Genomic DNA, 13,962 nt, shown 5'->3' with positions numbered 1-13,962 from the left:
TAAAAACAATGAGATCTCTTAGGTCTCATTTCTCATAGCTTAATCCTGTTGGAACATACAGCTCCCACCTGAGAAAAAATTGAATACAAAGGTTTGTACCAGCCTTTAAAAAGCATGTGTTACCATTTCTTCTTTACACTAGGTGGTAGCATATGCTTTTTCAAAAAGCTGATATGAATCTCTGTATTCACTTTTATTTTTTTTAACATAAATGGGTGGATGTTTTCCAGCCCTCTTATTATTGACAGAGAATAATTTGTATAGCCAAAAACCTGGCAAGGTGATCTTTTTAAAAACAAATTGATTATTTCTTCTGTTAACAATACTACCTATGATCAAAAACCTCTTATCTGAACAATAGATGCTTGAAACTTTCTCAGATGAGAAGATTGATAAAAACTTTAGAGATAATATGGTTTACCATGATACCAATTTTTTGATTGCGCTGACCTGGGAGCTGAACTTTTTTGTTAAAAACTAACTGAAAGACCTGACAACACTAACTTTCATAAAAGTCTGTAAATTTTTCTCATGGTCTTTTCAACTTCAAACACTCCAAACTCTTATTCTGATTCTCTTGTGGATGAACCTCCATGGATCAAGTTTAACAATTCGATATTTTTTGCTTCCATTTTTAAGCTATTTTAAATCAGAATTATTTTTTACTTTGTTTCCATCAACAAAACATAAAAAAATTTAAAAAAATTCAACCTTTTTTAACCATGCAAAAAAAGAGCCTGCAAATCACTAGCCCACCCTGCGATCGATAATGTTAATTGTGGCAATATGTTGTAAATGTTATACACAATATAAATGTTTTAACAAAAAAGGAAAACAAAAACATTTGTTCAACTATGTTTTTAACCTGCTAAACTGGGTCCAATAACAAGTCCTACTTGATATCCAGTAAAAAGTATTGTTAAAGCTAATCCAACATTTGTATCATCACAGATGTCAATCAGTATGCTTTTTGTAATTACAACCACACCTTGATAAATAATACTTTAGAACTAGAACATTTATCATAAAAGAAACGTTAATTTTAAACACTTTTGCAAAAATATAATACATAAAATAAACAGCAATTACATATATTTAACTGAAATTAATAACAGAAGTTTAAGGGTAAATTAAGTTGTTGAAAGTGAAAGTTAATTTATATAAATATCTCTATCTTTAAAAAAAGGGATTGGGAGAAGAAGAGGACAAGAGAACCTCCTTAGCTATATGGAGTAAATTTAATGAAGCAACAGTGCCAAATGCACACTTAGGCTCAGCTCTTGTTAGAAACTAAAGTTGCAAAAAAGTTTTCATTTAACAATCAATATCAACAACAATTCAGAAAAATTGTTGGCTTAAAGGACAGGTATTTTTTTAGATTAACCTCACTAAGACTTTCAATAATGAGAATGTTCTGATAATTTTAAAAGCAGCAGCGCATTTAGACAATGTTAATCTTACAATTATCATGTTATTATAATAAATGCAGCAAATGATGTCTGTATGTTAGTTATAACAGCATTACATTAACAGCAATACATTTTTTTTTCAGATAAAAAAAAAATGGAAATTTAAAAACAACATTTAAGCTGGTTGAACTATTTTCATTTATTCACTTACATTATAATGTCAACAATGGTGCAGTGCAAATGAAAAACAAGAGAAGTGAAAGGTTAATAAAAAACACAAGTGCAAAATCAAAAATTTGTTTTATACTCTGAATTCAATAACTGAAGCCAATTTCTAAGTTAAATTTACTAACCCATTAATACACCTTGTAGCATTCTTGTAATTAATGCCCAAGTAAATGAGTAGCTGAATCCAAACGCAAAGGTTGATATAGCAATACCAGAAGATGAGATAAGCAACACTTTCTTTTTACCCAGTATATCAGCGAAGTAACCCCAGAGAAAGCTTTAGCATGCATTAATGTAATTACATTTAAATTATAAATAAATAGTGAATAACAGCAACAATAACAAAGAATTCTGAAACATCTGCACTATGTGAATGTTCATGTGAAAAAATCCAAGGCATACAATTTCCATTCTCAAAATATTTGAACTAAGATCTTTATAAAATATTATAAGTTCTAACATTGTACTCCCCTACTATAAGTAGTTTAAGAAATAAAATTATGAAGCACCAGCAGTAAAATATTTATGGTTCCTCTTCCCTCTCCTCCTGCTCCTTCAAAAAAACTTAATCGGATTTCAAAATCAACCATGTATGCCTGCCATTTCTCAAAATCTGTTAATCTAATTTTTTTAAATTTGTCTAAAAAAACTTATACTGTGTTTAAAATAAAGTAACATGAAAGAGTTTATTAACTTTGTTATCAAGCGCAAAATAATTTTTTTAAAGGGTGCAAAAAAACTTTTGATCAAAGCTTTGTAAAATGAAAGGATTCTGACAAGGTTTTTAAACAGCTTCACTACATCTAATTTAATTGATATTAGAAATAGATCTAAACTTGATTATCAGTCATTGTTTATCATTTAAATGCTTTAATTAGGTTTTCTTATTAAATCTGTGCTTTACTTTGTAACTGGAATTGTTTCCAAAACCCACAATATTATTCAAGATTCACAAAAACTGTAATTTAAATGATTTAAGCAGAAATGAATTAACCTCTCACATTTTAATGATCTATGGTCTTAAAGAACCTTAGCATATCATCCAAACCATGTCCCTATTCCAGTGATTTAGCATTAGCATCCATTGTTTCCACTTAAATTTTCTTACAGTCTATTACCTATGCAACGTTTGCATATGTAGATATCAACTTAAATAAGTTATGGAAAAAAGATGTTTTTTTAACTGACGTTTAAAACAATCATATTCATCAGTTATAGAGTGGTGGAGAGGATTCTATGACATTACCATAAAATAAGTTTGTATTAAAGTTATTATCATGAAATATCTTTAGAAACCATAATAAAACTTTAAATAAAAAATGAATATTGTTATTATGTGTTCAAGAAATGTAAAAATAACATGAAGGTAACTTAGAGAAGCTTTACATTGAAAACAAAGGTTATTAACAGCATAATAAATTATAAAAATCAAGGAGGAAAATATCTACTAAGTCTATTAAAACTTAAACATTTTAATATATTTATGGAGAAAGTTATCTCCAAAAGTTAAACAGTTTTCAGTTTTAGTATTCTACCATGTAAAGAAACTATTTGGTACTTTGCAATCGAAACAACTCTTTTTAACGAAAATATTTTTCCAATTCATTTAATCATACAACATAATTTTAAATTTATAAAGTTCAGAAGATTGCAAACAAATTATTTCATACAAAAACTACATACATGAAGAAGTCAAGAGTGAAAGATTTTCGCAGTTTCAGATTATCTCAATACTACGAAAACTGCACCAAAATATAATGACTTAACAGTTTCAGAACGTTTTGTATATTGACTGCATTCTTATGGTTTTCAGCTTACATTTATGAGTACAAAATATTAAATATTTTAAAACGTACAAATATGGCTTAGATAAATTTTTTTGTATTTCCTTGAAGTTAAGTTGAATTAGTTATACCTTAAAACTATATCTCTAAACTACTTTTCACAATTACGAAATAGAAAAAAGTCGCTTCTAAAAAATAATATATACTGTTTTTTGAATCTTTGAATAAGTATCTATTTTTAAAAACAGTGGTTCCTTTTTTATACAAAGAGAAAAGTCAAAGCTAAATTATTGTAAAAAGACATTTAAACATTAATTTTTTATGTAGCTTGTAAAAAGTAATTCAAGTTTTATATTAGTCCATATCAGTCACTTTATATGATATTGACTGAAATCTTTATTTTAGAAACAAACCTGCTAAAAATCCTTGAAATAAACAGTGATGCAGCAATCAAACCAGCATCTTTCCCTAAACAATGTAAAATGGGTATGAAAAAAACATGCAACCATATTTACTTAAACTAACTTTCTCTTGCAAATATATATATATATGTATATCTCTCTCTCTCTCTCTCTCTCTCTCTCTCTCTCTCTCTCTCTCTCTCTCTCTCTCTCTCTCTCTCTCTCTCTCTCTCTCTCTCTCTCTCTCTCTCTCTCTCTCTCTCTCTCTCTCTCTCTCTCTCTCTCTCTCTCTCTCTCTCTCTCTCTCTCTCTCTCTCTCTCTCTCTCTCTCTCTCTCTCTCTCTCTCTCTCTCTCTCTCTCTCTCTATATATATATATATATATATATATATATATATATGAATGTATATATATATATATATACGGGTGATTCTCCAGAAAGGTAGCAATATACTGTCACCACTAATTTTTTCTTTCAAGTTAATACTATTTTTATTTTTAACAAGTACAAATAATAAATTTACAGCTCATACAATGTTAAACTTATCTAACCCAATCCAAAATAGTATTTTCAGTAAATAAATTATGTTCCACAGACTGTGACAAGTCACGTCTGTGGAATGTCACCACCCAGACCTTTTGCTAATCCCAAGTAGTTTACTCTTTGATAGAAGTACTTAATTTTTTTTAATGCATAATAAATAATTAAAAATACATTGAAATTAGAGTTGACATATTATTTTCCTCAAAACATATTTTCAAAGTAACTTTTATGTGATTGAAGCTTGTGTCACCAGCTCAAGTGTCACTTCTGTAGATAGAATTGCTATCATCAAAAAAAAGCTGTAGGATGAAGCAGTAGTGCTCTCAGTTGCTGTCCTGCTGAAATACCAGACATTTTTATTGATGAGTAAAATTGAAAGAAGGTTTGGTAGAGTTGTTTTGTGTTAATAAGCATTGAAAATTTAAAAGTTGAATTCGTTAGTGTGAGTGTGTCACATCTGTGGTAAACATTTATTGAGTATATAAATTTATGTTTTTATGAGCAATAATTTTAATTACTAGCTATTAACAGGACATGTTTACTCCAAGGGGAACAGAGTCCTAGCCTCAAAACATAGCACCCCTTTTAGGCTTTTTCCTTTAATCTGTGACGTCTGTGGATGCCACATCTGTGGAATACAGGAAGCAACAGACGTGACACCAGTGGAACGGACGTGACAACAAATACTAATTTTACTTGTATATGGATTTTTTAATGTCTATTTATTCTATTTTTAATATTTTAAAACTTTGCTCATTTAGCCAATTTATTATTAGAGAAAAGATAAATGTTTCTAGCCTGATAGATTACAAAGATGGGAAAGATAGAAAAAACAAGAGAATTGAAAAAACTAATATGAGAAAGGCAAGGGAGAAGATGAAAGCTGAAAACCCAGATAAGTATGAAGAACAAAAACAAAAAGACAGAGAAAGAAAAAAAGCAACACGGAAGAAAATTCATGAACTTTCAGAAAGGGATAAAAGATCAGTAAGAAAAGGTTGGAAGGAAAGGACCAAAAGAAGTCGAGAAATGAAAAAGAAAAGACAACAACTAATAAAATATTTGTCAACACCACCTGAAAGTTCAATTGTAAATATTCCTATCGACAATGAATTAGACTTCAATGTACTTCCTGGTCCCAGTCAAGAATCTAGTTCCAGAAATAGCAGCGGGCTAAAAATTCGTAGAAAGTATAGAGATGGGTTAAAGAAAAAAATCCAAAAATTAGAAGAAAAAAACAAATTGTTAAAGCAAAGAGGTCATAAATACAAACAAAAATTCTAAAGACTGCAGTCTGCAAATGATAATACTCCTCAAAAGGTGGTTAAAAAAATGACTAGTGGTACAAAATGCTCAAAGGAAGTAAAGAAAAGCTTGCTTTTTAGCGAAGTGTTAAAGACACAAATACAATCAAGTTTTTCTACTGAGAGATGTATTAACAAAAAAAAGGCTCTTGCCAGGGTATTAAGCGGAAAGATAATAAAGAAGTACAGACTTCAAAGAAGCCTTAACAATCTTACTTCTAGATATATCTTACCACGCAATCCATACCATACACATCAACTCTCAAATATACTGAAACAACGAAACTTAAGATGGAAGTACAAAGCTTTTTAGAAAAAGATTTCTAAAGCATTCTAGTAGGCTTACTGCTGGGAAAAAAGAAACAATAACAAGAAACAAAAAATAAAAAAGACTATTGAATGATACAATGTTAAATTTGTATAATGACTTAAAAAAAAAAAACAAGTTCAGTTCAACATCTTATAGCACATTTTGTAAATTGAGACCCTTTTGGGTAGTTCAACCAGACTTCCGTAAACGAGATACTTGTCTTTGTATTGACCATGAGAATTTTGCTTTGGTTCTTGAAAAGTTGTATACTTTAAAGATGTTGGCATATAAATATCCCACTGACTTGCTAAAAAGTATAACATGTGATGGCGAGCTGTGAGAATTGTGCCTAGAAAGAAAATGTGGAGTATGCTGGTTAAACAAAAAAAATAGTTTGTAAAGAATTTGAGAATGAACAAGCAACTTTTCCCCAATGGTCTAAAAAAAGAGTTGAAGTTTTGGTAAAAGGTAAAACTGTAAAAGAAGAGTTAACATTAACTAAAAAACAGCTGTTTTTACATTTTATTAATAACATGTTGGAATAGTTTATGAGGCATGTATGCAATATAAAACACCAGTACAAAGCTACATCAGAAATAAAAAATAACTTGGGGCCTAGGGATAATTTCATTCATTGTGATTTTTCAGAAAATTACAATTGCAAATACTCAAAAGAAATTCAATTGCTCCATTTTGGTGGATCAAGAAACCAAGTGTCAATCCATACAGTTGTGGCGTACTATTACAGTATTTCTGAAAACAAAATAAAGGCCAAATCTTACTGTACATTTTCAGATAACAGGCAACACGACTTTGTTGGGATCTGTGCACATTTAAAGCTTGTTATTAATGAGTTGAAAGAAAAACTGCCTATCATTATAACAGCTCATTTTCTTAGCGATAGTACTTCTTAACAGTACCGAAACAAGTCCATGTTCTATTTGCTAGGTACTTTTTTTCGAAAAGAGTTTGGAGCTGAAACAATGAGACGCCATTTCACAGAAAAGGGGCACGAAAAAGGTGCCCCTGATGGATTAGGGGCATGTATCAAAAGAACCGCAGACAGAATAATAGGACAAGGGAAAGATATTCCTGATATTAATTGTTTGGTTGAAGAAATAAAAAAAAAGTGTCCAAGTATAACCATCTATACTATTAAAAAAACAGATTTCAATCTCTATGAGAAATGTGTTCCCAAAAACCTAACAACTTTCAAGGGGACTTTACAAGTTCATGAGGTGTTTTTAGGTTCCACTAAAAAAGAAACGTTGTATATGAGAAGGCTGACATGCACTGAATGTGACAATGGTACAAAATGCAATCACTATAGCATTGGAGAAGTACTAATTCCTACTGAATCTTTGACAGATCTTCATCCTCGTATCCTTTTAATGTATAAATTTAAATTGGCTCATATTGAATATTGCAAACTTTTGCATTGCTTAAATGGTATAGGTACTTAGCCATCAAGAATGTTTGAACATTAATATTTAGTTTTTTAGCAAGCCTTGTATTTTCATAAAATATTGAAATTAGTTGTGCATGAAAAACCTTATTTAACTGTTATTTAATTTTGTAATCTTTTTTTATAAATAATTTTATTTGCTTCTGTTTTAAGAAATTCCTTAACATACTTTACCAGGTCAACGATTCTTGAAAAGGAAGAAAGCACTTGATGAAGGAACAATATTCAAAAGTTTGGCACAAGAAAACCAAAGCCCAAGTAAATGTAAAAAGAAAAAGACAAGACTAAGTTATCACAGTGTTTAAGGCGATAGTGAAGAGGACAGCTTGTTATTGTGCCAGCCAAACCTCAACAACAGGGGGCAATACAGTTTTCCACAAGATTTACCATTCAAAAACATTTGCTAATTTATGTACTAATAACACTTAAAAAATTTTAAAAACTTGTACCATATACTATTTTATGTTAGCTAATAAAAACTATTGATTACAGATGATTATTATTTTTGAAAATTACTTGAACAACACTTATAGCTGTTACAGCATAAGTGATATTACTCTTAAGGTCACATCTGTGGTAAAGTTGTCACGTCTGTGGATTACGCTATAAGTTTTTAACTTTTTTTTAGTAAACTGACATTTAACGACTTGTGTGAATACTTTCAAATTACTACATATACTCAAAGCTGTAACCACAAAAAATTTGGTTTAAAAAATTTAGTATCTAATTTTTATAAAATTAACTATTGAAAATGTTACTTTTCAGGAGAATGACCCAAATATATATATATATATATATATATATATATATATATATATATATATATATATATATATATATATATATATTAATGCTCTAATGTGAATTAGCCTTTTTAAGTGTTATAAAAATTGAAAATAATCATGAAAAAAGTTAATTAACTCATTGTAAAGTTATTTAGCACAAGTTTATTGACGCTCTATTATTGTTATTATTGTTCAGTTATAGATATAATGAGAAACTTCAAGAAGTTCAAGAGTTATTTCCAGGATGCAAAAAAATATTTTTTCTAAAATTATTAAGTAACTTGTCTTTATAATAATTATTAACTTGCTTTAAGTTATTGAGCTTTTTATTTTTAAATTAACTCTATTGAAAAAGTATAAAACATAAAAAACCTATGGTTTAAATAATTCTTTTATATGTAATGAATCATTAAAACTAGATGAGATATCATGTTTTGAAAAATTGTGTTTCCAATAAGATCATAGCACTAGAAAATTGAAGGCAAAGACAAAACTAACTTTTAAAAATATAAAAAACATTTCACAATCTTATATGAATACACCAGGTATATTGGAATTGCTTTTTTCATCTTTGTCTAAAATTCAGTCTAATTCCTACCCATTTTGAGCAATAGAGCAATAGAAGTTTGATTTTGAGCAATAGAGTGCATGTTATAGGGAGTATTATTTGAAAAAAAAGAACTTAAATATTTCAGGCTTCAACAAACTTAAATACTTTAAATTTTTTTATATTAAAAATTTTGAACCTTTTTAACCTGGAAGATAATTAAATTTACCTGTTTGAACTTCTGAGGCTCCAAAGGACTAAAAGAAAAACATAAATATAAGCATGAGGACACAAAAATGTGTTAGATTTATACATATAATCCTTATTAGTTATTATAAATTATAATTAACTTAACATCTTTTAAATTTGTTATGCAGTATTAAGCTTTTATTAGAGTTTATAAATAACTAACTATTACAAAATTAGGAGAATAACGGCAAATAACAAACTTTGAAAAACTTTTGCCACCTAAATAAATGTGAAACAAATCAAGTAGTTTAGAATATCTTTATAAGTGGGTAAACACAAAACATTTCATAAAATTTCTTTTTTTATTAGTTTAAGTAAATAAAAAAAAGTTAGTAAAAAAAAATTTTGTTACATTTAATTGCTTCAATTGTAAAATCAAGGAAATTGTAAATTAGATGTTATTTGTAAAAATGAATTCAAATAATAAGTAGAATAACAATTATTCATCAAATTCTGTCACATCATATTCTTTACAAAAAGTAAAACAAACATAGAAAAACATCAAACAATTGTGAGACAATAGTTTGTTACAATAGTTATTAGTTCCATGTCATTTTTTGTTTGTACTAAGCTATGATGTAATAAGACTATTAAGACTCACAGAAAATTAGTTAAAAAAGATATAAAATGTTACCTTAACAAGTTTAGGCAAGTAGGAGAAGACAGTTGTCATGGTCATGGCATCAGCGAACTGTAATTTATAGATTTAAAAGAGATAAATCACTTAATTACAAAGTGCATTACTAACAAATATTTATGAAATAAAACTTCCATATCATGACTTTGAAATGTTATTTTAGGAGATAAATTTTAGTGTAAATAATTTTGGTTTTAGTTAGAATCGTGTTGTAAAAACTATTTTTTTTTGCACTAGAATTCTTCATATTTTCGATTATTTTCCTTTAGGCAATTAAAAAATCATGCAAGTTATGTAAAATTATGTAAAGGGATTAAAAAAAAAACAAACAGGCCAGATTCAAAATGCATGCTAGCAAATTTTGAATACAAACAATTGCTAACTAAAACAAAAATAGAAATTATTAACAGATTTAGAAACCACTACAATTCATGCATTTTGAAAATATGATTAAAAACTTTTTTAATCTTATTTACAAAATGCATGAATTATTGTGGTTTGAAATGGAATACATATGATACAGAATTTCCAGTGTGACACAAGATAATTCCTAAAGGGACAAATTGATTAATGGACAAAAAGATAATTGATTTTAACACATACTTCATTTTTAGTTCTTAGCTCAACTTTCATTTCTTGTTCTTTGATAATTTTATAATGCTTTACTTTTGACCATAGTATGAGTGGGGCAAGGTAGAAAAAAACTTGACAGAAGTCAGAAATAATTAGAAGATTGTTTTATACACACTATCCCATAAATGGTCACCGTTTTGTATTTTAAGTAAAAAATATTTTGTCAATGATTTAATAAAACAATATTGCCTGTTTAAAGATGAAATATAGTGCTTATTTTAACTTGAATTTAAATAACTTTAGAACTTGATAAGAAAAATTTGGTTGAAAAAATAACAATTAAGTCTTTACTGCTCACATTGCAACTGTCAATTGTGCTTCTTAAGCTAGTTGACAAATTTCTATGTTGATTGATAAATTTGGTAAATATACTATACAGTTGGATAGAATTTAATCAAACATTCAATCTTAGCATTTTTTAAAGCGGTTTAAGAAAAAGTTGACAAAGACTTGAAAGCTATTCCTCTCAGTATCAATTTTTTCATTCATTTTGTCTATTCATCTGTTAGCAGATGAATAAGCAAATTGAGTGAAGATGTTGAAATACAACTTGATAAAAAGCTAAAAGCAAAGAAGCTCTCAGGTAAATCTCTCTTAATATGATGGCCTCAGATAGTGGTTGCTTAAAATTGATAAAAAACTTCTTCATGTGAACTTTGTTATTTTTAGGTAAAACATGGCAACTAAAAACATTTTGCTTGTTCTAAATGAAAAAATTCATTTAGTTATAAAGTGTACCAATTCAACTAAAGCTAATTAAAGCTATTTAAGGTTTTAAGCTATCAGCTAAGACATTTACTTCACCTTAAAGCAAGATGGCTCTCATTTGGGAACTGCCTGATAAACATTTTAAGCAATAAACCTGACATGAGTTATCCTTAATAGTCAATGCTAAAGCATGAATTATTCAGCTGAAAAATATAAAAAACTAAATATATTACACTTCTAGCTTTAAGGAACAATTAAGACTCTTGTTGAAGATATTTGGTATCATTATCTTTATTGAAATGTCAGAAATATATTTGCAACAAAAAGTTGAAGTAACTGGTAGCGCTTTATTTTTGATCATCTGAAATATTTCTAGGCTGGTTTAAAAGAAAGACTTCTTCAAATAAACTGATTTAATTTAAAGCAATCTGATTTCCCAAATTGAATGATGCAGCTTTTTTTTGAGAATTTTTCTGATATTTTAAATATCCAGAGCCAAGAAGAACTTGAAAAAATGTAAAATAATAATTAAGTCAAAATATTACTTAAAAGAATAAGAAAAATGAAATTGTTTAGTGAGGAAACAGAAATCAAATTATCAAAATTCAACCATATGTGCAAGAAAACTATTGTCACTATTTCTAGCTGGAATATACTTAATATTAAGCTGGAATGAACCAAATATTATAGACAAAAAAGTGAAAGTGGAAAAACTTTAACACAAAAAGGGATGACCTTAAACAAAAGAAAAAAACCTTAAACAAAATCTCTTTGAAGCAAGTATTAAGCAAAAGAGATTCACTAAATGTAAAAAACAAGTAACAAATATAAGTTAAAAGTATACATATATATATATATATATATAAAAGTATACATATATATAAAAGTATACATATAGATATAAAAGTATACATATAGATATAAAAGTATATATATATATATATATATATATATATATATATATATATATATATATATATATATATATATATATATATATATATATATATATATATATATATATATATACTTTTATACTATTTTAAGAAGAGTACTCAATTATGTTTATAAAACTTACTGCATTTGTTCAAAATAGTTCAAATTTTAAAAATAAAATTGAACACTGGGAAAGAAATTTTCACTCAATGGAAAGAAATAAGTTAAGATTTTAATAGTTGTTTGCTTAAATTAAATAAAACTTTAGATAAATTACAGCTTATGTAATAAAGTTTATGTATATGATATTTGAATAAAAAAAAAACAACTTACAAATAGAAAAGTTAAAGCTAAAACAACACCATGTTTCAGGGGAGTCATTCCATTACTATAAATTGTACGCTGCAAAAGTAACTTGATGTTCATGCTTGAAATATTAAAACCTAAACTGATGTCAAATTAACGTTGCTATATATATATATATATATATATATATATATATATATATATATATATATATATATATATATATATATATATATATATATATATATATATATATATATATATATATATATTTGTATATACCTATGTATCACTAAAAAAATCCTATAAAACATTTATTTGTTCAATTTTTTTGTTTTTATACAATTTTTGCTGATCACAGGTTATTTTGCTTTTTTAAATGCTAAAATTTGTTTTTTGCAAAAAAAAAATAGATACTTTGCCAAAAATACTCCAAAGTATTAAAAAAGAAAAAATTTTTACTGAATAAACTTTTAATATTAAAGCTTAACAATTTCTATGCTTTAAGAATGGAAAATAAATTGAATATGATAATGTGTTGCAGCTTGATTTCTAAACTTTCTTGCTGTTTTAACTAGTTTCTTCCTATTGTTATCAACAACTTATTTACAAAGTTTAAAGTTTTGGTTGTTCTAATGATTCTTACAAAGCTCAAAGAAAGAACTTTATGTGCTTGTTGAATGAAGAGGCTCACACGTGATTTTTTAACCAGATAAAATGAAATACTTGTTAAAATGCAGTGTGATCTTAGTGTGGTGAACACAGGTAGACTCATGCAAGTTTTTTTGAAATTCAATTTATTGCGAAAACTTTTAACTGCATCTAAAGTCAGTGTAAATGAAGCCACCAGTTTGACTTCTTTTTTGCTGTTTCAGAGAGCTGCAACAACTTCTTAATCTCATAAACATCATCCAAACATTTTCATGGAAGTATTTTTCATGGTAAAGCTCTATAGGGAGTACAGTGCAGCTGACCTAAAATCAGTGAGGTTTCTTAAACAAGCAATTTTTACTACTCCAAGCAACAAATTTTGCATATGACAATATGCAGCTAAAAACATGCGATAAATATATATCATTATTAAAACTCAATTAAACGTAATTTTTTGCGAAGGTCGAGGTATTTTGCTTTCATTATAATATTCTTACAATTACGACATAATTAAATGAAAATATATACAGTATTAAAAATTCGTAATTATGCTTTTGTCTAAGAAAATAGGATATAATTACATTTGTTTCTATGCTTTCCTATTAATTCAGGTTTTAAGTTGAATTGTGTGATATACATTTTTTCCGTTAAATTTTAATTGTTTGTAATGTCCGTTAATTAAATGCACACGGTTGACGCGGATCACGATAATGCCAACCCAGCTGACCCAAAAATGCCATTTATATAGGGTAATAGTGAACACATCAAGACACTCGGTGATTCAAATTTTGAAATCATTTTATTTTGCCCGCGAAAGATAATTTTATTTTAATGTACAAATTGAGTGAAATATTGACTTCATGGTGCGCCAATAAAAACACCTGTAGAATGAGAACCATTCTGTATAGTTTGATAAAATTTGGTGCAAGCGTTGCCTATAGCTACACCATTTGGATAAAATTTCAGTCGGATTGGTTAACGAGTTACGGATTTATGGCAGCTTTAGTTTAAATTTTGTTAGTTTTCTGTTACTTATACCTCAAACACTTACCAATTACTTTATTA

The 13,962-nt window shown here is 27.6% G+C and overlaps 1 protein-coding gene across 9 annotated transcripts in view; it reads right to left on the bottom strand.

Moving 5' to 3' along the window:
- LOC149890098 (uncharacterized) overlaps positions 1-13,635 on the bottom strand; it is a 29,058-nt gene extending 15,423 nt beyond the window's left edge. For 3 of the 9 annotated variants that reach the window (XM_090084786.1, XM_090084790.1, XM_090084792.1), the window contains exons 1-6: positions 12,274-12,409; positions 9,661-9,717; positions 9,007-9,034; positions 3,835-3,889; positions 1,763-1,914; positions 866-988 (exon numbers count right to left, since the gene is read on the bottom strand). In XM_090084786.1, coding sequence (XP_089940912.1) covers positions 866-988; positions 1,763-1,914; positions 3,835-3,889; positions 9,007-9,034; positions 9,661-9,717; positions 12,274-12,366 — 508 coding nt within the window. In that variant the 5' untranslated portion in view covers positions 12,367-12,409. Of the gene's footprint in view, positions 1-865; positions 989-1,762; positions 1,915-3,834; positions 3,890-9,006; positions 9,035-9,660; positions 9,718-12,273; positions 12,410-12,892; positions 13,363-13,478 lie in introns of those variants that run through there. The other 6 variants (XM_090084793.1, XM_090084791.1, XM_090084789.1 and 3 more) reach the window with 6 other exon arrangements.
- Between the last annotated feature and the right edge of the window lie 327 nt (positions 13,636-13,962).

The sequence above is a fragment of the Hydra viridissima genome, unplaced genomic scaffold, assembly GCF_058129835.1.
Source record: "Hydra viridissima isolate aposymbiotic clone 2 unplaced genomic scaffold, HvirCarnegie_v1 scaffold_4, whole genome shotgun sequence".
Classification (NCBI taxonomy): Eukaryota; Metazoa; Cnidaria; class Hydrozoa; order Anthoathecata; family Hydridae; genus Hydra; species Hydra viridissima.
Note: the sequence above shows the minus strand (reverse complement) of the source record. Positions and strands in the feature narration are given on the sequence as shown.